Source organism: Chlorocebus sabaeus, chromosome 24 (genome assembly GCF_047675955.1).
Source record: "Chlorocebus sabaeus isolate Y175 chromosome 24, mChlSab1.0.hap1, whole genome shotgun sequence".
Classification (NCBI taxonomy): Eukaryota; Metazoa; Chordata; class Mammalia; order Primates; family Cercopithecidae; genus Chlorocebus; species Chlorocebus sabaeus.
Genome location: NC_132927.1, coordinates 72,617,353 through 72,642,286, shown reverse-complemented (window position 1 = coordinate 72,642,286; position 24,934 = coordinate 72,617,353). Strand labels below are relative to the sequence as shown.

The 24,934-nt window shown below is 37.3% G+C and overlaps 1 protein-coding gene across 2 annotated transcripts in view; it reads left to right on the top strand.

The window, feature by feature from the left end:
- The window catches only part of ATG2B (autophagy related 2B), a 78,917-nt gene that overhangs the window by 52,574 nt on the left and 1,409 nt on the right, over positions 1-24,934 (top strand). For both annotated transcript variants that reach the window (XM_007987767.3, XM_007987766.3), the window contains exons 28-41: positions 152-322; positions 1,848-1,989; positions 4,460-4,662; positions 5,564-5,790; positions 6,781-6,889; positions 8,126-8,320; positions 9,291-9,392; positions 15,540-15,618; positions 15,936-16,143; positions 19,014-19,083; positions 19,418-19,500; positions 20,162-20,283; positions 20,506-20,660; positions 21,287-21,436. In XM_007987767.3, coding sequence (XP_007985958.3) covers positions 152-322; positions 1,848-1,989; positions 4,460-4,662; positions 5,564-5,790; positions 6,781-6,889; positions 8,126-8,320; positions 9,291-9,392; positions 15,540-15,618; positions 15,936-16,143; positions 19,014-19,083; positions 19,418-19,500; positions 20,162-20,283; positions 20,506-20,660; positions 21,287-21,436 — 2,016 coding nt within the window. The remainder of the gene's footprint in view (positions 1-151; positions 323-1,847; positions 1,990-4,459; positions 4,663-5,563; positions 5,791-6,780; positions 6,890-8,125; positions 8,321-9,290; positions 9,393-15,539; positions 15,619-15,935; positions 16,144-19,013; positions 19,084-19,417; positions 19,501-20,161; positions 20,284-20,505; positions 20,661-21,286; positions 21,437-24,934) is intronic.

Below are 24,934 nucleotides of genomic sequence, written 5' to 3'. Positions count from 1 at the left end.
GTAAATATATTAAAAATGAGTTTATTTAAATACTTTTTTAATGTAGCGAGACAGATTATCATATATCTTATTTCATGTAAATCTATGCAAAAAAAGAAACTTTTGTCTCGTTTGGAAAACATTTTCATCCCTTTTTCTGTGTCTCGTCCAGACTGAGCCCCGCTTTGAGTTACACTGTTCCAGTGATGTCGTCCATGTCAGAACATGCTCAGACTCTTGTGCTGCACTAATGAATCTCATTCAGTACATTGCAAGCTATGGTGACTTGCAGACACCTAACAAGGCAGACATGAAGACTGGAGCCTTTCAAAGAAGGTCTAAGGTACAGTCAGCAATGTTATTCCTCCAGTCCCTGCCATGTCGTGACATGTTTACATTATTGAGGTCTTCATGACAGTCATAAAGTAGAAAAGAAACTTTGAAAGTCATTCATCTGTTCTTTACCTTCAGAATAATGGGGTCTGGAAGGGTGATTTCATGCGCCTTTTTGGAAAGCCATTCTGCTGCTTTGATATTCTTTGTTTCCATTAATCTTCTTAACAAACATCATACCTTTTTTTTTCTAGACTTAAGTTATTTTCATCTGTCTTAAGGGAAGAAAGAAAACATTTATCATGTAAAAGCTCATTCTATGCAAGTTGTACATAAAAATGCTCTGAAAAGATAGATGGCAGGTGTTAGTATTGTTACCAGAAGACTTAATTTATATCATCATATTTTCCCTATTTCTTATCTCTAAGACAATCCAGTTTTCAATGTACTTTCTCATATATGACTTCCTTTTCCTTTCATGATGACCTGGTGAGATAGAGAGGTTAATGATTAATAAGACCCAGTGATTTTAGATGATTGCCCTAATGAACAGCAGAAACAGCAGCAAACCCAGATATTTTGGTGTCTAGTTCAGTGCACTTTTCTGCCCCAAGTGTCACCTTTCTAACTTCTCTTGTGTCCAAATTGAAGAATGTCCAGTTTGTTTAGCATTTTTTCTTTTTCAGTGTTGTTCTTTGTGGTCTCTCTTATGAACAGAATTCTCAGTCCCTTTACGTTCTAGAGCCTCTGTTATGTACTCTAGCAAATGCCTGACTGGCATTGTGTTTGTTTTCTTTTGTTCAGGATTATTTTACACTTTATTTGCGTTACATTTCTGTTTGTGACTCTTTGTTCCTGCTGTATTCTCATGATACGGTGATTTATGGCACCCCTCCTACTGTTGATTCCCTTTTAAAAAACATTCTTCTTATTTTAAATTATCCCTTTCAGCTTGGAACTTGCTATTTTAGAGTCATACTCACATATAAAAAGCACAATCTGGGTTTAATGAATCTACAGTTTACTAACCAAAATGGTTAGGTATGGGTGCTGGAACTAAACTCTGAATAACTGTTTAGTAGATTTCCCCTGCTGTGTGTTTCCCCTACTGTGGTTAGGTGTCCAAGAAATGAGGCTTCAACCTACAGGGACTTTATGTCAAAGGGATGAAAGTCATTGCAACCATCAGAGTTGAGGAGATCAAACTTATTTAGTTATCCCCTTTCCCAGCTTTATTGCAGTTTGTTCACCTTCCCTGTTTTCAAATGCATTGCCTCTTCAAGATCCCAGTTCACTGTGCTCACTTTGAGGTGATGACACGTTTGTTGCTCTTTGCCAGTATCTGTTAGGGTGATAATACTAAAAACTTGAAATATAACAGCTGCTGGGCATAGAAAAGTGAGTAGGTTTCTATTTCTGATGTTTTTGTACAATGTACAATGTTTTTGTACAGTGTTTCTGGGATAAAATAAATGTAAGTAGTTTGCCTCTTAAGAGCCTTTTCAGTTATTTTTAATTAGGTTTTTTGTCTATAGGTAGATTCCAGTGGTCGATCATCCTCCCGTGGTCCAGTACTTCCTGAAGCAGATCAACAAATATTACGAGATCTGATGAGTGATGCTATGGAGGAGATTGACATGCAACAAGCCACCTCGTCAGTAAAACCACAGGCTAATGGTAAGACCAGGACTCTTCTCAAGGAGCACTGATGTTAATGTTGGGGCTTACATTATTTGTGTTCTCATAAACTTAATAAGTCATTTATTAAAGACGTGTATGAGTTTTTATAGATACCTGTTAATCATTCAGCTTGTGTCTGCTCAGTGTCTAGTAAATAGGTAACTCTGGCCAGGATGGTGTCAGGAATAGAGAGGGAGTAGAAGGCAGAGCTTATGTTTTCTGATAGCTTATAGCCTAGTAAAACAAATGGTCACAAGACTGGTGCCAATACTTAGAGCGATTGATAAATGATGTAAGAAAACACTTCAAATGTGGTATATCCCTCTGCTCCCCTCAGAAAGGATTGGGATAATTTTATTAGACTTTAGTAAAGTAAGATGGCTTGGCTTTTTATAAGTGGATGGGATTTAGGTAGGTAAAGAGGGAAGAGAAGGTGATCTTGGCAAGGTCACTAACATCAACAGAACACAGACAAAGGCATGCATGAGCCTCAGTTATTTAGCCATGACATTCGGGCTCTTACTGAAACAAAAGTTCCCTTCTTGTTGAAAAGAATTAGATAATAAAGTTGGATAAGCAAAGAGGGACCCAGGTGATTCGAGATCCTTGAAAGCCAAATGGAAGCAGGTAAACATTTTAAAGCCTCTATTTCAATAGTATTTTTTTCTAATTGAATGGTCATAGCTGTATCTATATATTGGGAAATCTTAATTAAAAAATTATTTCATGGTGTTTTAAAAGTCTAGTGTTAACTGTTGCTTTCTTGCTAATTTAGGATAAATTAGAACTAAGGAAACAAACTGGGACTTCTAGTGTTCTATGTACTACAGTATTTGTAATAAATATTAGCAGCTAGGCTGGGCACAGTGGCTCACGCCTGTAATCCTAGCACTTTGGGAGGCTGAGGCAGGTGGATCACTTGAACTCAGGAGTTTGAGACCAGCCTGGCCAACATGGTGAAACCCCATGTCTCCAATTAAAAAAAAAAAAAAAAAAAGCTAGACGTGGGGTGTGTTGGCAGGCGCCTGTAGTCCCAGATACTTGGGAGGCTTAGGTGGGGTGGGAAGATCACCTGAGCCCAGGAGACGGAGGTTGCAGTGAGCCAAGATTGTGCCACTGCACTCCAGCTGGGGTAATAGAGCAAGATTCTGTCTCAAAAATAAATAAATAAATAAATAAATTTATATATGTATTTATATTATATTTGTGTGTGTGTGTATATATGTATATATATTAGCAGCTACCTTAATTACATGGGAAAGAATATTTAGTGTTTATTTACTGGGTGGCTTCAATATACAAGATTCTGTACTAGGCCCTGGGTACCTGTAAGGATGAGTAATTCTGAGGTACTGCTGTAGAAGAATTTGAAATCTAATCTGTGAATCTCTTAAAGCCAAAATGTATCTTGATTCAGCTTAGTGTTCTCAGCCCCATCACAGTGTTTGGTTTTAATGAATGAATGGGGAAAGAATGAGTATGAGTGACTCTTAATATGTAATATAAACATATTAAAATATATGTTGACATACAGATTTTGGTGCACATGTAATCTTTTGCGATAGCTGCCTAAGATTAGGTGTCCAGTTTGGGTATCCCAGGCCCCAGGTAGTGGTCTTCTTTTCTTACTTGAATCGCTGTCTCCTCTGCAACCTAATGCTTGCTCAACAGCTATTCTTCTCTCCCCTCAGCAAGGCTCTGCTAAATGTAACCAGTTTCCCCTCCCATTGTAATATCATCCAAGAAGTTTCTTCCAGAGCTCCGCCCATAGGACAGAATTGTCAAAGGTGAAATCCTGGCTAAAGCAAAACTCCACTCAACACTAACTAGCAACTGCTGAAGTCCTGAGCTTCCCCAACGCCAACTAACTGAGAGGAAACTGTCTTTATGACATTGCCATTTCAAATTTATCATTAATCTTTTTATTAGGTTTTTTTTTGTTTGTTTGTTTTGTTTGTTTTGTGTTTTTTTTGACAAGGTCTTGCTCTGTCACCCAGGCTGAACTGCAGTGGTGTGATGTCAGCTCACTGCAACCTCCGCCTCCCGGGTTCAAACGATTCTGCTACCTCAGCCTCCCAGGTACCTGGGACTACAGGTGTGCGCCACCGTGCCCGGCTAAATTTTGTATTTTTAGTAGAGACGGGGTTTCATCATGTTGGCCAGGCTGATCTCTTAACTCCTGACCTCAGGCGATCCACCCACCTCGGCCTCCTAAAGTGCTGGGATTACCGGCGTGAGCCCCCATGCCTGGCCTATTAGTGGTTTTTTATGTATTTCTGACTCTTGTTGAGGTGTTTTGGTTCATGTTACTTAAGCTGTCTTTAAGCCTCAGATTCATAGACTTATTTTAAGAAATAAATGAGATATTGCAGATAAAAGCACACAACATATATCTGACATATGGTTAAAATGCTTGTTGTTGTTGATATTTCAAAGTGTGCCAAAATGTTGTAATCTTTTTATCTAGGTGTTTTGAATGAAAAATCTCAAATTCAGGAGCCATGTTGTTCAGACCTCTTCCTGTTTCCTGATGAGAGTGGGAATGTATCCCAGGAGCCCGGCCCCACCTATGCCTCATTCTCTCACCATTTCATCAGTGATGCAATGACAGGCGTACCTACTGAGAATGATGACTTTTGCATTCTTTTTGCACCAAAAGCAGCCATGCAGGTAATAAATTAATAACGTTATTGAAGTCTTGAATGGTGTTACAAATTGGATTGACCAAAGGAGTACCTGGAGAAAATTCTGTTGATTTTGTCAATTCTTTATAGTTCAGAATTACTTTGTTTTTTTAATATACTATTGACAGTTTGTAAATGGTTACTGTACTTTACTATTTCTGTGACACATCTAGAGACTCAGAGAAGAATGTTATTTGCAAAATTTCCAACATAGATTATTGAACTACAGATATTTTATGTAGTAAGATGACTCTTCAAGGATCATGAAATTAAATGGCAGAAGGATCTGCTGCACAGAATTGCTAGTCCAAGAATTGGAAAAGATAAGATGTGGTTTGTGTGAAGGCTGATGGTTGGGGTGTGTTTGTGTGTATGTATAGATACAAGGGTGTGTGTGTGTGTATTTGGAAAGTTTCCAGGAATTGTCCAGTTGGTGACTGTATTTGTCTACTAAATTCTGAGAACCTTCTGGTTAAATTTTTAAAAATCCAAACAATCAAACTCAGGATAAACCTGTTATTAAAAACATGGTAATATCATCTGTGTGTTGAAATTTGTTAACTTTTGGTTTGCAGTATTGACTTTAAACCAAAAAAAAAAAAACACACTAAATTTTTGCTTTTTTATTATCAAACAAGTAGTGAAAGCAGAATTGTAAACCATAAAAAATCCTTGTGGAGTAGTTTACGTAGAAAAAAGAGAGTTTATTTTATGGTTAATGAAGCAGAATATCTTTGTGATGACTAATGTCAGTAATCAGCACGTTATTTTATATATTGGAATTATTAAAAAGAATGTAGAAGCAAGAATGCCCCTTGAGATGCGCTGCATAATCAGTTCTTTCTAATTAGAAAAGAGAGTATGTGTTACCTGTTTGTTTATTTTAGGAGAAGGAAGAGGAACCAGTTATAAAAATCATGGTTGATGATGCAATTGTGATAAGAGACAATTATTTCAGTCTGCCTGTTAAGAAGACCGATACGAGCAAAGCCCCCTTACACTTTCCCATTCCTGTGATTCGCTATGTGGTGAAGGAGGTCTCTCTTGTCTGGCATCTTTATGGAGGAAAGGATTTTGGAACAGTCCCTCCCACTTCTCCGGCTAAAAGTTATATGTAAGTTAATTACTATATAAGTTTATTTGGCAGGCCAATATATTCTTTTCATAGAAAAATAAATAGAATTTTCCATTTCCCCTTTAGAGAGAAAAAAATAGAATTTATCGTTTTAAGAATTATTAATAAAGTAATATTAAAAACTGTAATTTAAATGTCACTCTTACAGTTTTCCAATTGTGAACTTATTTGTATTATTCGTATTTTTACTAAAATGTTGACTTTCATCATTTTCATTCAGCAGAAATTTTCAGGTATCTACCATGTACTTACTTCACAAAAATAAGTAAGTCCTGTGAGTCATGTGAGTGACAGAGGGCAGTGAAATGCAAGAAGTGTGTCAAGAGGCGGGGCCCGGGCAAACCCTGTCCCCAGCATCCAGCAGGGCACTGAGCAGAGAGTTAATGGTCATTGAGCGCCTGTGAGACAAGTGCAGTGTGCCGGTTGCTGGGAGAGAATCAGGTGGACAGAATCTGTGTAGGGGACAGACTTCCTTGTTGAGGTGGGGTATGGCTTTGAGGCTGCATGGAGCAGTAACATTTGACACAATGGTTCAGCAACTTTTTCTACTTAAAAGTGATTTTAAAACACATCGAACTTTACTATAATTATTTTGTGTATTAGTTGGGATTCCAAGGACTTGTGCTCTGACTGTAAAGGGTTTCCAAGGTAACAAGAAGCTTATAAGGAGGTCTTATTTCTAAGTGTATCCTGTGATACGGATTCCAGCACCATGATTAGCTTTTCTGGTAGTTTTGAGTATTTAGCAAGCAGATGATTACTCTAATGACAATAATAAAATGTGTGTTTTCAATGTCTCCAGAGTAAAGAAGATACGGTTTTGGTTTCTAGTAATTTGTGGCAGTGTTCTGATAGCTCTGTACTCTTACTTTGTCTTTCATCTTATCATTTTCCTTAATGTGATTCATTGACTTTCCTTGAATATTCCTTTAACAAAAAGGTTTTTTTTGTTGTTGTTGCTCATTTTAGTAGTCCGCACAGTTCGCCTTCTCACACACCCACAAGACATGGACGTAATACAGTATGTGGGGGAAAAGGAAGAAACCATGACTTTTTAATGGAAATACAGCTCAGTAAGGTAAGATGGCATTTGAAAGGAAAAATCCACTTAAGTAGGACATTGCGGGGGTTCTTTTGTTATCCCCCACCATGTAGTCTTGAGCCTTAAGTCCCAACCCTTTGGATTGGAAAAGTGCAAGGATCTTGTATAAAACTCTTACCTCTTTTTCATTCTCAAATGTTCTAAGAAGACTGAGGTGTTTTTCTTTTATTTTTGTTTGCCTGGGCTACCTGTAGAGCAGTGGTTCTCAGAGTTGAGCAAGCTCAGAATCCCCTGGAGGGCTTATTAAAACACAGGTTTCTGGACTCCACCCCAGAGTTTCTGATTCAGGAAGTCTGAGGTAGGGTCAGACTGAGGAGATGCCGCCCTAGAGCATCTGTCTGGGAAAGCCTGTGTTTGGACAGTGCATCTGGCAGGTCCTTTGTGAATGACTAGAGACCAGTAGAGCCAGACCACTGATGGCTTCACATGCATTTAATTCTACCAGCTTGTCTGAGATTGTACCAAGTGTCATATTTTAGGATAGTTAGCATAGCAACATTGTAGTGATGACAATTCTATGTATTTAATCATTTCTGTGCCTCCTTTTGGAACTTGAACCCTGCCTCTGTTGATTCATTCTAAAGCAGTTTCATAGGTATGCAAGATAATAATTTTATGTCTTATTCCTACTGAGAATTTTCCTTGGAAATAAGGGATTTTACCAAGGTCAAATAAGAAATGTTAGTCAAGCTTCTCTGTGTATGGTAGGGTCCACATAGTCCCCCTTATCCACAGGCATACATGGTAATAGTCTCAGTGGATGCCTGAAACTGCAGATAGTACTGAACTTTATGTATACTGTGTTTTTTCCTATTTATACATACCTAAGGTAAAGTTTAATTTCTAAGTTAGGCACAGTAAGAGATTAACAATAATGAATCATAAAATAGAACAGTTATAACAGTATACTACAATAAAAGTTATGTAAAAGGTGTTTCTCTTGGTCTCAGAATATTGTAATATTTTTGGACCTCAGTTGACCATTGGTAACAGACTGTGTAAAGCAAAACCTTGGACAAGCAGGGAGCACTGTAGATTAATAAATGAGTGAACAAGTGAAGGAATGTCATGTTGTTGATTTTTTTGAAGGTGGAATCGTAAGCTGAGGTAGAATTCAAAGGAAAGATGAGTGATATTTTGCATTTTAAAGAGAAAATACAGTTTAATAAAATGTAAAGAATTGTTCCACGTTCGTTCTCCTTATCTGTTAAGGTGAAGTTTCAGCATGAAGTCTACCCCCCATGCAAACCTGACTGTGATTCCAGCCTCTCAGAACACCCAGTCTCCCGGCAGGTGTTCATTGTTCAGGATCTTGAGATTCGAGATCGTTTGGCAACATCACAAATGAATAAATTTTTATACCTGTATTGTAGTAAAGAAATGCCTCGAAAAGCTCACTCTAACATGGTAAGAGTTAACCTCATTGTTTTGTTATGTTAGTTTTGGAAACGTGTTTTTATTATATCTAACTGCAGGAGAGTTAAAGTAGGGAAAATTACTAGATATCTTTTCTCATTTTAATGTGGAAAATCCCTTTTGAATGTATTGCTTAAAGTTTTATGTTTAAAAAATTATTTTGTATGTCACTTCTAGGGTCCATTAACTCTAATTGCTAATAAATTGATATCTGAGGAAAACTAGAAGTCCGTAGTGATCTGTACAAAATATGTAGTATTGCTGAAGGTGTTCCAGATTTCTAATACTCTTTACATCTTGGTAAGGTAGAAATGATTCATTCAGGACTTTGGAGGTCCTTCATAGAATTTGCTTTTGGAATATGGGCCTATGGTTAGCTTCAGGGTTTCAGTAAACTCCTGTTACTAAGTACAATATTATCCATCTGCAATTTTTCCTCTAAAGAGAGTCTATATCTTTAAGCAGTTCCCCTCCCCGCCCCCCCCCCCCCCCCCCCCCCGACAGTGTCTCACTCCGTAACCCAGGCTGGAGTGCAGATCGTGGCTCAATATAGCCTCAACCTCCTGGGCTCAAACTTCCTCCCATTCAACCTCCTGAGTAGCTGGGACTACAGGCATGCACCACCATGCCTGGCTAATTTTTTGTTTTTTGTGGAGATGGGGTTTTTGTATGTTTCACCGGCTGGTCTGGAACTCCTGAACTCAAGTAATCCTCCCACCTTGGCCTCCCAAAGTATTGAGATTACTGGCATGAGCCATCGTGCCCAGCCTTTAATCAGATTATTGATAGGGGCATGTGACCCAAAAATGTTTGATTCAGTCTTTTAAGAAAAGAGGGTGAACAATTCCTCTTTTTCTCATACAGTATAGGAATAGGATTTTTTCTTTTTTTTCTCATTTTTAAAGAGAAGAAGGTCATCATATTATTGTGGAAAAATGCTATTCTCTTTCTTGCCTTCTAGTTGACAGTGAAAGCCTTACATGTGTGTCCAGAATCTGGCAGGTCCCCACAGGAGTGCTGCTTGAGAGTGTCGCTGATGCCGCTCCGCCTCAATATTGACCAGGTTTGTAGCATGAGCGTGATTCCTGCTGTTACAGTTAGATATAGACTGCATGTTCAGAATAAGGGAATTGCAATGTTTATCATTATTGAACTTTTATAGCGATTACATACTTAAAGCAAACTTCTGATAAAGAATAGGGCAAATTCATTAGATGTTTGGAATCTGAACTGTGGGTGAGTAAACATCATTAGATGTTATTCCCCAGTCTCCTACTCATGGTGTGATGTAGACCTTAATACCTGCTTCTTGTTCTCTAATCCTTAAGTACTGTACTCCCAGTTCAGATATGCATATATTTTCAGAGTGTATTAGAGGATTCCCTGATGAATTGAATGCTGCTCTGTCTTCATTGAAGCATCTGGAAGAGAATTCTTTCTGGGCTGGGCAAAATGAGAAATGAGTAAATTGGTATACATAAAGAAGTCAGAAACAACAGAGATTTAGACTTTCCCTAAAAAAAAATTGGGATTGGGCACAGTGAAATCCACTTTCCCATATTCTAGCAGGCATCCCAACAAATTCTGGACTTTGCTTTGACCCAGAGAGCTGTTTAAAACATAGCTGGTACCTCTTCCAGAAACTTTTTCCCAAGGTGTATGAAAATAGGATGCTTAGCCAAGGTATAGTAATATCATGGCGAGAAGCATGGGTTTGGAGTCAGACCTGGGTTCCAGTCTTAGTTCTGTAGCTTTTACTAAGTTGTATGGCTTTGGGTAAGTTACTTAACACCTCCAAGCCTTAGTTCCTTCATTGATAAAATGGGAGAAGTAGTAATATGTGTATCATAATGCTTTTAAAATGAAGTTTAGATAAATTAGTGTGTGTGAAAAACATCTAGCTGGGTGCCTGACACACTAGGTTAGGGATCAGTAATGTTAACTGTTGTTATTTAATAATAACATAGCATATGATAACTGCAGAACATAAATGGAGTTTTTAACTAATCTGCTTTGAAATAACAAAACCCTCTTGACAGAAATTGTGTTAATATGAGCTCAGGTTTCAAAGTAGAGTATTTATTTGTGGAGTGGATGTTATTAATTTGCTCAAATAGTACTGATTGAATAATGTCCATTAGTTGTTTAAATAAAACTTGAATAAAAGCACGTAACAAGTATTTCAAGAATGAGCTTAAAATAGTATTTATAAACAAAAAATAGGCACTGTCTTAGAGAAAATGTACTGTGAAGTACAGAAGCTTAGCATAGCTCTACATTAATGCTTATAGCCTCTGAGCTAGATTAGACTTGCCAGTCAGTACTTAAGGTTTATGTTTTATCATTATGAAAAGAAGATATTTTGATATCCATACTTTAACTAAATTTATCCATATATTGATTGGTCTAGTGGAAATACAATGAAATATTTGTGGGAAAATTGATCTGTGGAAATCGCCAGTGTGAACAAGACTTTGAGTAAGATACATCTTTCTGGCATTACTTTACCAAACTTAGGAAATCCAATTTTCTTTCTTTTTTTTTCCCCCGACAGTGTCTCACTCTGTCACCCAGGCTGGAGTGTAGATCATGGCTCACTGTAGCCTTGACCTCCTGGGCTCAAACTGTCCTCCCGCCTCAGACTCCTGAATAGCTGGGATTACAGATGCATACCACCATGTCCAGCTAATTTTCTATTTTTATTTTTTTGTAGAGACATGGTCCCATTATGTTGCCCAGACTGGTCTTGAACTCCTGGGCTCAAGTAATCGTCCCACCTTGGCCTCCCAAAGTGCTGGGATTATAGGCATAAGCCACTGTGCCCGCCCTAATTTTCTTTAACAGACTTTTAATTTAATATTGAACATAATTTCTTATTTAGAACTATAAGGTGTTATGATTTTAAAGTGGGGAGTTATTAATCTTAGAACCATCAGGGAAATAAATTTTATGACTATCCTGAGGAAGAATGAGAAATAATTCATTAAGACATAAAAGCTAGGAAAAAAGCCACACTACAAATATGTAAGTGTTAACGAGCTATATCACCTAACACAAAAATTCTTTTTAGTTTGCCTCTTTTAAGATTGCTATAGCATATTTTGGGATAGTAAATGGTCATCTGAGTAGAAAACCAAATATTTTTGTTTATTTTTTCTTGTGAAAACAAATCAGTTGGTGAATGATAATGCTTTGAGTATTATTTTTCTAACCAAGCACATCCCCACTTACTCATCTTAATTGAATCATGTAAAGTATGAAAGCAACACATTATTCTTTCATGTTTTGGAAAAAGCTGCATTGCTATTGAAGTTAAGTGCAACTGCTTCCAAAGCTCAGTGTTCCTATAGGGCAGGCAATAAGCATTGCAGACGGAATGAGTCCCATCTGGTGGATAAGTGGATGATGGAGGTCATACAACTAGTTTGAGATTCAAAATAGGAAGGGGGCCAGATTTCCTGACTCTGCTAGCCTGTTGTCCATTTTAGTTTTGTACTGCTGGGAACTCTGCAGGTAAAGTGTATCAATTCATTCAAAACCATTTGGTGAATACCTACCTTGTCCTAGGTTTTATGCTAGGATGCTGGGGATACAAAGATGAATAAGACATCTCTATCTTCAAGGATCTCTTTATAGAAGACTGACATAAAGAGATAGTTTTGATGTGCTGTGATTGAGTACAAGTGATACAGATAGGCATGGGATGGTATGCTTGACCAGAAGACGGCTCTTAACCTAGACTGGGAGTTTGGAAGGGTGAGGGATGCTCAGGAAAGGCTTTCTGGAGGTGGTGACATTCAAGGTGAATCTTAAGGAGTGTAGTGGAGCTCGGCAGGTGAAGATTTTTGTAAAGGTACCAAAAGCCTTATTCTGATTGTGGACTGGGATTGGGAGACCATTCTACTAAATAAGATAAGTAAGTGCTCAACCCAGGCTGTATAGGATGAACACAGAGCACCAGTTTGCACAATTGTGTTTTTCATCATCATTGCTTCCTTGATTGTGACATTAAAAGGAATTCTTTTAACACTGTAAGTCATAGTGCAGTATTAATATCATGTATCATAAGATCTTCAAACTAGACATATTTTACAGTCAAAGTTTAGCATAAACAAGTTTTTAAAGTTTTAAAAAATTGATTGCATTGAGATATAATTTACATATACTAAAATGCACAGCTTTTAAGTGTTCAGTGGAGGTTTCACAGATTTACACACTTGAGTAGCTACTACCCCAGTTGAGATATAGAACATTTTCCTTACCCTGAAGACTCCACTCATGTCCCTTCGTAGCTCATCTTCACCATCCCAAAGTGACTACTAACTGATCTTTTGGTCGCCATAGATTAGTTGTCTCCTGTTCTGCAACTTCATGTAAATGGAATTGTACTTGACTTCCTGTACTTACCCTTAAGTCTTTGAGATCCATCCATGTTGTAGCATGTATCCACATTCATTTTTATTGCTGAGTAGGATTTCGCTGTGGATATACCACAGTTTATCTGTTTACCTGCTGGTTCACATTGAGGTTGCTGCATGGTTTTGGGTCTCAGGAATAAAGCTGTTAGGAAATTTATGTAGAAGTCTTTTTATGGGCATATGTTTTCATTTATCTTGGTTGAATAAATACACATGTAAGAGTAGAATTTCTGGGTCATAAGATAGGTGTATGCTGAGCTATCTTAAGAAGCTGCCAAACAGCTCTTCACAGTGGCTGCTGCATGGCACATTCCCACCAATAGCCATGAGAGCTGCGGCTGCTTCATAGCCTTGCCAAACTTGGTATTGTCGTTTTTAAAATTTGAGCTGGTATGCTTTGTGTACACTGTGGTTTTAAATGGAATCTCCCTGATAACAGGTGATGCTGAACATCTTTTTATGTGCGTATTAGCCATTTGTGTATTTTCTTTCGTGTTTGTGAAGTGTCTGTGTCTTGCTAGTTTTAAAATTGGGTTGTTTGGGTTGGGTGCGGGTTACTCATGCCTGTAATCTCACCACTTTGGGAGGCCAAGGCAGGAGGATTGCGTGAGCCTAGAAGTTCAAGATCAGCCTGGGCAACATAGTGAGATCTTGTTTCTACAAAAAATAGAAAAAAAATTAGCCACGCATGGTGGTGCCTGCCTATATTCCCAGCTTCTCAGGAGGCTGAAGTGGGAGGATTGCTTGAACTCAGGAGGTGGAGGCTGCAGTGAGCCATGATCACACTATTGTACGCCAGTTTGGGTGACAGAGCGAGACCCCCATCTGTAAAATAAAATAAAATAAAATTGAGTTGTTGATCTTACTGATTTGTAAAGAGTTTAGCATATATACTAAAATCAAAAAATTTTGAGAACATTTTAAAAAGCTGGTGATTAGCATCTCTTTATCTGTTGTTTTGTGCATTTGTGGTGAAAAATGAGTAGAAACTATTGTCTCTTTGGTTCCCCCCTTTTTTTTTCTTAAAGAGCAAATTGATACTTGAAAATTTGCTGTTTTTTTCAAGGTAATCATGGAGTCCCACCATTTATGGCATTAAAATATCACCATCTAGTGGCCAAAGAATATATTTTATGTGCTGTTAAACTGTAAACATGTAATCTTTGGTAAAATAGGAATTATATATATTAAATGCGTATAGTGGAAATAATATATAAAATACATACATGAATATATATGTAAAGCATAACAATATAATGAACAATTCATGAACCCACTACCCTGCTTCAGAACCAGAATATTTCCACTACTGTGGAAACCACCTGCTTGCTCTGCAGTCCATTGCTTAGTCTCCCATATGCATGTTACTTAGAATATCCTTCTCATTTGCATCATTTGTACTTCTGAGATATGTGATCAGTAGACAGAGCTTTTGGAATTGTCAAACTGTTTTGGTGTGCCACCACATATTTTGACCCTTCACTTTGCATCATTTTGGCACAGTATTAATGTTTTGTGTTAGTTTAGGTTTTTTGGTTTTTTTTTTTTTTTTTTTTTTTTAAGACGGTGTCTCACACTATTGCCTGGGCTGGAGTGCAGTGGTGCGATTTCTGCTCACTGCAGCTTCTGCCTCCCAGGTTCAAGTGATTCTCTTGCCTCAGCCTCCTGAGTAGCTGGGATTACAGGTGCCTGCCACCACGCCTGGCTAATTTTTTGTGTTTTTAGTAGACATGGGATTTCACTGTGTTGGCCAGGCCAGTCTTAAACTCCTGACCTCATGATCTGCCTGCCTCAGCCTCCCAAAGTGTTGGGATTACAGGTGTGAACACCGCACCCAGCCAGTTTAGGATTTTTTTTTTAATGAAAGAAAAGAATAAGATCAGGCTTAGGCATGTATACAAATATATCCTCGAAGATATATTTGTCAGTTTGAGTGAGATAGGCAAAACGAAGCTGCCAATAATGGGCAAATATGGCATGTACATACAATGTGAAGATGGAGCCATGCAGTTTTTGTTTGTAATTATGTAATTTCAGGAGAGACCACACTGAATTGATTATTTTTATTATTTTGAATATCATGTTCAATGATGAAATGTATTAAGGCAATATAATGTATGATACAAGCAGAAGTAAGTCATTTGAAACTTTGAAGACACTTAAAAGTGTACACATGGTGAAACCCCGTCTCTACTGAAAATGCAAAAAATTAGCCGGGCGTGGTGGCGGGCGCCTGTAGTCCCAGCTACTCGGGAGGCTGAGGCAGGAGAATGGCATGAACCCAGGAGGCGGAGCTTGCAGTGAGCCGAGATCGCGCCACTGCACTCCGGCCTGGGCAACAGCCAGAATCCAGCCTGTGCAACAAAGCCAGACTCCATCTCAAAAAAAAAAAAAATGTCCAGCACATGATTGTTGGTAATATTATCACCACAATGCAGAATGAGAGCTAGTGCCAAGAGTGAGAGTGCTCCATTTCTAAGAAAACTCAAATGTACTTTGATTTAGTCCTTTTTACCTTTGTAATCTTTAACTTCTCTCTCTCAGTTTTCATACCTATAAATTAATTTCCTCATACAGTTATGAGAATTAAAAGGGAAGTGTGTATCTGTGTGTGTGTGTATGTGGTTGGGGGAAGAATAGGAATAATGTCTGGCATAGAGAAAGGATTCAGTAAATTGTAGCTATATTTGAACAATGAGTAAAATATATGAGTTTAAGATACTTTGTTTCATAGTTTTAGAAATAGGTGATTTTTTTTCTTCCTTAGTTAAAATTACATCTCTTAATTTTAGGATGCCTTGTTCTTCCTGAAGGATTTCTTCACAAGTCTTTCTACAGAAGTAGAGCTTCAAATGACTCCAGATCCAGAAGGTATTAAATATGTATAGTTTGAAAAGGCTATACCAAGTACTTGGATTGATTTTGATTGTTATGAGGCTTTTTTGAGACTGTACTTATAATATTTATTCCCACTTATGTAAATGTGTTCTGTGTTTATTTTTGTTGATTTTTGCGAATGCTGTTTATATAAAAGTAATAATTTAAAAGGTGAAAGCAAATTTTCTCTGTAACAAGAATCATATTTTGATTAAATAAAATGTAGGAAAACAAGTTAGATCAAGTTTGATTTAAATGGTTGCTCAGAAGAAGCATATCTAATTTTTCAAACGTGCACATTACATTTTCAGTTAAAAAGTCTCCTGGAGCTGATGTCACCTGCAGTTTGCCAAGGCATTTGAGTACCTCAAAGGAGCCAAATCTAGTTATTTCTTTCCCTGGGCCAAAACAACCTTCCCAGAATGATAGTGCCAATTCAGTGGAAGTGGTGAATGGCACGGAAGAGAAGAGCTTCTCTGCTGAAGAAGCATCTTTTAGGGATCAGCCTGTGTTTTTTAGGTAACTAATTTAGTTTTAATAGCAAATGAAGTTATTTTAGACTTTTGAAGATTGTTCTGTGATGTGTGTGTACTGGTAATCGTGAGGTTCCATCAGCTTTTCTTTGCACTGCCAAATCATCAGCTGGTGTTTTTATCGGTATGTGGTCTCCATCTAATTGCATCCCCCTTATTTGCACATAGTAACCTGGTTCAAAATTCATCTCTCTTTCGATTCCCTGGCAGGAATTTCCTTTTCTTCTAGCTTCTTCCTTCTTTCTCTCCTCTGTCCCCTCTTTCCAGCAGTGTTATGGCGTGTTTGTGCCAGACCAATAGGATATCATCCTTTTGCTTTTTTTCCTTTACGTATCTCAACCTGGCTATACCTGTCTGTCTGTTCCTTTGTGGGGATTTTCTACCTATTTTCTCTGTCAACCCTTCCCAGTCGTTGTGTGTCTTTCCTGACCCTTCCCTCCCCGCTCAGTGGGCACTATTGGGGTACCCAGGCCCCCAGTGCTGCTGCCGTCAGCTGTGACTGCTGCCCAGTGGCTGGGCCAGCTCGAACACAGCACACTGCAGTTTCCTCATCTCCAGACCTGTTCATTCTTCTCGTCTTCTTTCTTTTCCAGCCCTTGATGGTAGGGATGGTGGCTTGGCCTTATGGGAAAGAGAAGGGATTGAAGATCAGTGCCCCCTTGTTATGAGGAACAGTTACATCTTCCCTGATTTTCTGTGCCGCTTTCTCACACATCCCAGGTTCCTGATTTCTCTCTCTCTCTCTAGGTTCTGAAGTAAGACTTTAGGTATGGGCCAAAGTCAGCAGTATTACTACTTGGAAGGGTTGTCACGTTTTAAATATTTTGCATAGTGATGAAAATAGGTAGAAAAAATGGAATATGATAATTGGAAAGATCTTGGAATAGATGATTTCTGGTGGTTCTAAATCTTTCCACCACCAAAGGAAGGATCTTTTAAAATTAATTTCCTACATTGATCCTTTTATTTTTACAAAAACATATATCTTAAGTGATAATTTGCATTCTTATTTTATTAGTCACATTTATAAACTGCCAATTTGATTTTTGTAAACATAGGCCTGAAAGCAAAGAATTTTGCCTTTTTCTTTTTTTTTTAGCCCAAAGGAAGTTGGGTTGCTCATATATTTAGGTTTAAAAAGTACACAAGCCCTATACTTACTTAAGTAAATGTTTATTTTTTCCATTAGACTATTTAAAATATTGAGAATAGCTTATAGATTTTCATTTGTACTCTCAAAGGCTCCTAATCAGTGCCATAGTCTAAATTACACACCTTACAAATGAGTAAGTGAATGCCCAGAGAGATGAGTTGACTTGCTCAAGACCACAGTTAGTGGCCAGGGAACAACTAGAACACAGATCTTCTTATCCCCAATCCAGAAAATCCAGTACAGTTTTTAGTGATGTCATGAGAGCCCCCTTCCTCCAAACATTTATTCATTTTACAGATGTTTATTGAGCACTTTTAACTGTATGCCAGGTTTTGATCTAGGCACAAATGAACAAAGTAGAGAAAATATTTAATTGAGATTACAAATAATTAAAATAGATGGTTTGTCCTATTAATATGTGCCATGGAGAAAAAAAGAGTGAGAAAGGAGAGTATTGAGAGGGTACTGGCCAGACAGCCAAATGGAGCTGAGTATTCAGGGGATGGGCGTGACCTGAGGTCCGAGACTTCTTGTAGTGACTGGTGTAAATATAGCATCTCCATTTTGTTGTAGGCAAAGTGGACTTTGGTGAGATGGCTTAGGATGTAACCACCAACATTAATTCTATGGGAAAACTGTGTTTCAAGTTCCAAACATTGTTTGCAGCCAACTTTTGGAAGCCGGATCATTTTGTTAAATGTATATCATCAGTATACAACCAGCCCTCTATATCTACGAATTCCACGTCTGAGAGTCAACCAAAATATTAATGAAAAATGACAATAAAAATAATACAAATTAAAAATACAAGAACGATTTGCACAGCATTTATGTTGTATTAGATATCATAAGTAATCTAGAAATGATTTAGAGTATATGAGAGGATATGTGTGGCATATATGCAAATACTATCCCATTGTATATAAGGGACTTGAACATCAAGGGGTGTGATATCCATAAGGACCCTGGAAGCAGTCCCCTTCAGAAACCAAGGGACAGCTGTATAATTATAATTTCATTCTCACACTGTTCCCTGTATCTGCTTGTCGATATTCTGTTTACTTAGAAGCGTTAGTTTCAAGGATTCTCACAACATTTAACAATGTAGGTGGCATTTTAACAATTTCTGAAGACTGAGCAGCAGAGAGTTTAAGTGACTGGTCCACAATTGCATCTCATAGATGAACCTGGGGTTCATGCCAGGATTGCTAGCACTTCTTCACCAGACAGTCAAAATAATTCCTTAGGCTTTCTCTTTTTATTTCTTGGTAATGACTATCTGGTTTAATCTTGAGGGTTGCTTTTATTAATTTGTTCTTTGAATGAATTGAGAATATATATATAGGAATAAATTTTTTTGTAAGTGTACATTATTTCATAAACTGAGAAAAGTTTTCTGTTACATTTTATTTTTGCATTCTTTTTAATTTTTATTTTCCCACAAAATATACAGACATAACTAAGAAAAGCTTTTTGTGAGAAATGCAAATATAATAATATATGAACGATTGACATCTGTTTAATTGTTGTATTAAGAAAAGATAGAGCTAGAAGACATTCTGTCTTATTTAGTTCTTGAGATATTTACATGATTAATTTTGTGGTTTTGTTTTTATTCTCCAATTGAATAAATTAATGTGTATCTAATTTCACCTATTAGTAATTGTAAATGTAAATAACTCCCCTCCTTCCTTTATCTTCAGAGAATTTAGATTCACGTCAGAAGTTCCCATTCGACTTGATTATCATGGCAAACATGTATCAATGGATCAGGTTGGGAAACTCTACAAATATACTCTACAAAATTATCTTATGTTTCTCTAATGAACTTGTTTTTATTTTTAACTTTGCTTTGTCATAGTTTATATATATGTTTGAAATGAAGTGCAAGGTTTTTAAATTTAATTGGTTTTAATGTAAGTACTCAAGTACCATGAGTAAAACTTGGTATAAATTGGGTCATATGTATTATAAAATATATATTTTTGCTGTAAATATTTTGTTTTAGTATCAATAATGACTACTGCTTTGACTTTCAAAATAACAATGATTTTAGATGTTGAGTCTCTTAATTTACAGGTTAATTTGGCCTTTTTTACTTTTGAAGGGTACGCTAGCTGGGATTTTGATTGGTCTGGCTCAGTTAAACTGCTCTGAACTAAAGCTCAAGAGGCTTTCCTATCGACATGGGTAAGTGAATTTATTCTATGAAGCTTTAAGTGAAGTTACCAAAGTTAGTTTCCAACAAATTTAAAAACTGAGTTTTCTTAGCAAGCATACACAATTTTATAGTATTTTAGAGAGCTCATTTTTGGAGAACTCTTACAGATTTAGGTACTGATTTCTATTCTGAGGGATTAGAAGTAGTTTGAAAAGAGTTATATTTGGAAAAAACAGTTATAGTTTAGGATATTTTAAACAATTTTCTAAGGTTGTAAATTAGCTTATTCAGTGAACAGATTGGAAGTTTACAAGGTAGTAGTGGTTCTTAGTAGCAATTATTGGCAGTTTAGAAACTTTGGGTTAATCCTATGCCAAAGCCTTAGATGTTCAAGAAATAAGAACAGTGGGAAGACACACTATTACCTGAGTCTTGTAGAAATTATTAACATTAGAATTGGATTTTATATATATGTGTGTGTATGTATATATATGTATATTTAGAGAAATTCAGGTTGTGAGTTAAATGCATGATTTATATTTCTTTTTGTTTTGAAAAATGTTTTGCTATTTTTGAAGCATCTGTAATATTTGTCCTTATAATTTGTAGATTTTAAGTAAAAACTCTCAAAATAATCTATGTCTATAAATGTATTTCTCCTTTTGACATACTAATAATCATTTGCCCTAGTTTACTAGGTGTTGACAAATTATTCTCATATGCAATCACTGAGTGGCTTAATGACATTAAGAAGAACCAGCTGCCTGGAATCCTGGGAGGTGTTGGACCTATGCATTCACTAGTACAATTAGGTGAGTTTTCTTTTTTTTTAATCAAAAGATAAGTTATTTTTTCAGATCAGTAATTCTTACCCTTTGAGAATTTATGTGCGGACCATCAGTCTAGAAAACTCACATATGTACTCGTACACACAAAACTTTACCTCCAGTTTTAGGAGTTAAAAACGCCAGGCTTAGAATGATTGAAAGGTCTGAATTCCGGCACTGATATTGATTTTATGTTGACTGTTCTAGTACAAGGCCTAAAGGACTTGGTCTGGCTCCCAATAGAGCAGTACCGGAAGGATGGCCGCATTGTCAGAGGGTTTCAGAGAGGCGCTGCTTCCTTTGGTACCTCGACAGCAATGGCTGCTCTAGAACTCACAAACAGAATGGTTCAAACCATACAGGTATCTTTCCTTAGACTGCCTTAGTCTATCCAAAAAGAGCCATTGTGAAATGGTTGGGTCCTTTTGTTTTTAAAACAATACTGTGAAAATATACAAAATGTGAGTAGATACTTTATTTGTAATGATTTAATGTCATGCTTGTTTTATTGCTTAAATGTTTAGTGTTAAATAATTAGAATAAAGCAGTGGAATACAGTGTCAGATTTGTTTGCATGTTTCAGGTACATTGTAAACATTAAGTTAGCAGAGGATTTATTTCACCATATTTGTATGAAAGGATCATAGCTAAGTTTGAAGAAGGCGTTGTAGATTAAACAGAAGTATTGAAGGTCATTCTAGTAAGTATTAAGCTCCATAGACTGATGTGGAAATGTTGAATGTTCTCAGTGAACAGAGGGGCTAAAAATTTACCTAAATCCAGGTGTTAGTTCTTAGTTTATACTTTTATGTTCTTGTTACAAAAGTCATCAATTCTTGTGGTAAAGAATTCAGATACGCAGAAGTGTCTCCATTAGGGCTTATGAGTTCCTCTCCTCTTCCTCACTCCCTGTAGGAAGTGCTCTGCTGGTCCCTAACTCTTCAGACTTTCTTCTAATTCATTTCTTCCTTTTGACAAAATGATCCAGGCAGCTGCAGAGACTGCTTATGATATGGTGTCTCCTGGTACCCTTTCTATCGAGCCCAAGAAGACCAAAAGGTTTCCTCATCACCGGTTAGCCCACCAGCCAGTAGACCTGAGGGAAGGTGTGGCCAAGGCCTACAGTGTTGTGAAAGAGGTAATTGAATACTTGGGTGGACACATCAGAACCCGTCTTTGTGCTTTCCCAACTTTCACCTAAAGAGCATTTAATGGCTTAAATTTATTGTGTAGAAATCCCTGGGAGTGAAATGGCAACTGCTGCTAATAACATGTGCCCATATCTGTGTGAGGTGATGGAAAAGGGCCAGTCTGGGACCAGTAGGCTTGCAGGAAGACTGGTGATTGTGTGGGTGGACGAATTCTCTCTCTTCACCTGCAGAAGCACTCAGGGAGTGATAGAATCAAATGCCGTGTGTTCGCTGTGTAGGTTTAACACATTTATGCTCTGCCCTGCTTGCTTCAGATGTGCTTAAGAACTAGAACTTTTCAGATGAATCTCCCACCCTGATCCTATTGCCATGCCTTCACTATGCTGAACATGGAACATATGTTTTTATATAGTTTTATTATATAAGTATGTATTCATAAGCAAAACATACTAGTGTTTCTGTTTTAAAAGTTTCCATAAATGGTGTTATGTGTCTCATTCTGCAACTTATTTCTTTCAAGACAGATCCATGTTAATCTTAATCTGTGTAGGTCTAATTTCAACAGTTTTATGGTATTTCACTATATGAATATATCATAATTTATTTATTTTCCTGTTGGGGGACATTCAGTTTCCATTTTTTCCCCTAAAACACCACTATGGGGAGTGCTCATTTAACTGTCTTTTTGTTCATATGTACAATAAATTATTTAGGGTGCAACTGGGGAGTAACTGCTGGAATCTTGAGATTTATTAAGCATTGCTGATTTGCTCTCTGACACAGTTGTGCCAGCGAACTCTGTTTTTTTTTTCTGGGTGTTGTCAGGGTCATTCCTTGGCATACTCTTTTTGACATTCTTTTTAATATGACATAAGGGAGTTTGAGGTCATTTGACTTATGATTTGTGTTTTAGGATTTCATGAAAGATATTTTTCTCAGTCATATTCTAACAACAGTCAGACGTGCCTAGGACGGTCTTTTACTTGAGAAAAGTAGCCTCTGTGGTCCCAAACGGCAGGAAGTCCACGAAGGTAGGGCCCCAAGAAATGTATTAGTGGATAAATAAAGGTAAGACCAATGGTCAGCTTGGAAAAAAAGATTTACTGGGGAGAATAAAGAGATAATTACCAGTCAGACTTGCTCCTATAGATGTCAGGATTGGGCTAGCTATCAATAGGTTAAAATTAGATCTGTGAAACAGACATTGGGGTTAGTAAGGGCAGTGGGCAGTAAGATGTAATAGCAGTTTGATATTTAGCAACTTGTGAAATGGTTGCCTAATTTAATCTATATTAATTTTAAAATAAATGTGTGCTTACTTTGTGCCAAATGTATGATAATCGCCATTAGAGATAGGCGATATTTCTAATTCACAGATCAGGAAATGGGTTCCGCCAGACAGTGGCCTCCCCCAAGTACCACAGTGAGAAGGGAGTGGAGCCAGGATTGGAACTGGGTATTTGGGTTTAGAGTGTAGTTCTCTTTCTCTAAGCTGTCACTAGGAAGAATGAGGGAAGAGAGGGTGAGATTAGTAAGTGTGGATTGAGATGGTAGGATGTACTTGTTTGGACTTACTCTGGATTCTCTATTAAAGTTAAAAAAAAAAGTTCCTACGTGGCGATTGGTATTTCTTTTCCGTTTTAGATGTCAGTAAGTCAAAGATGAAGAGAAAATGCCATTTGTGTGTCATACATAGGTTCATCTATTAGATCAGACGTCGGCAGACTAGGCTGCAGGGCAGACCTGGCCATGCCTCTTTTGTATGGGCCTTTGAGCTAATAATAGTGGTCTTTACAATTTTAAAGGATTGAAAAACAAAAAAAAAAATAAGTAACAGAGATCATGGCCCACAAATATCTTCTATGTGGCCCTTACAGAAAAAGTATGTCAACTCCTACTTCCGTAGTTTTATTTGGTGGTAGTCAGGCACTTATGAGGGTGGTAGCAGGAATTATTTATTGAACACTTACTGTCTTCCAAACTCTGTCAAGCTCTTGAGATGAATTATTCTAACAATCACCATAGGAGGAAGGCAGCATTTTAATTTCCTGTTTAAATGACTGGTCACACAGCTAACTAATAGGACTGAGATTGGAATTTACTTCTGTTGTCTGCAAATGTAGTGGTAGTCAGCCTCGTACTGTACTCATCTACTCCTGTTTATCTCAAGTGGCATAGGGAGGAGAGCTGGTGGAGACGGGAGGGAGATGGTGCAGTGAAATGTACAATTTGTAAACATTTTCTTTGTTGTGCTCATGGTTTCTCATTGGCTATTCTCTAGATAGTTTTTAAAGTAGTACTTATTATTTCTTTGAGTTTTTCTGGACATCCTTTTTTTTTTTTTTTGAGACGGAGTCTCGCTCTGTCACCCAGGCTGGAGTGCAGTGGCGTGATCTTGGCTCTCTGCAAGCTCTGCCTCCTGAGTTCACACCATTCTCCTGCCTCTGCCTCCCGAGTAGCTGGGACTGCAGGCACCCACCACCACGCCCAGCTAGTTTTGTGTATTTTTAGTAGAGACACGGTTTCAACGTGTGATAGCCAGGATGGCCTCGATCTCCTGACCTCGTGATCACCTGCCTCAGCCTCCCAAATTGCTGGGATTATAGGTGTGAGTGACCGCACCCGGCCTTCTAGACATCTTTTTTTTTTTTTGCTCTGTGGTATTACATGTTTTTGCCAGATGTACTGGGTAGATAGGACACTCTTGTTAACTTGCCAAAATGATGGCTAGATTCTGGGTTAGGACAAGGTCCTTGATTTCCCTGGAGAATTCAGAGTTCCTTTATGCTGTCCCCATCACTGAAGCTGTCACAATAATATAATAATAATAATAATAATGTAATAATAATAATAATGGAATGTTGCTTTGGTTCCCTAGGAATTTCTGAGTTAGATAAATGGTAAAGATTCAGAAGGCACGTGAAGTTTTACTACATTGGTTTGACCTACATGTTTGTATATTCAGCTTCAAAGCTTAGCAGTCATTATTAGCATAGAGACTGAGTAAACAAAAAGAAAGCTTAACAATCATCATTATTTTACTGTTATATGTTGTGAGAAAGATGGAAAATGCTGTTGAAGTTTTGTTGAGAATTATTAAACATGTTCCTGCTTTTTGTTCTCAGAATTCGCTAATCCAATAAAATGTTCTATTTAGCTTTTTATCGTAATTGAATTTTCCATTTTTTTTCCTAATACATAGCCAGTAATTTAAAACAAATTAAGTAATTTCCCAGAGCTTAATAGAATTAGGTGTTTCTATGTTGAATCAAAGGGAACTATCACCATATTTCTTTAGTGAGTGTATTCAAGAAGCTTTATTTGCCAAGTTTAACTGGAGTGATTAATAGTACCAGCAAAGCCCATATTTCTGTCTTTCCAATGCGAAATTTTAGTTTACCTACATTTTCCACACTCTAGTGTCACAATAAAATACTAAATCATAATTGCCTCTTTTCCTTATAGTTAGAAGTCTGTCATTAAAA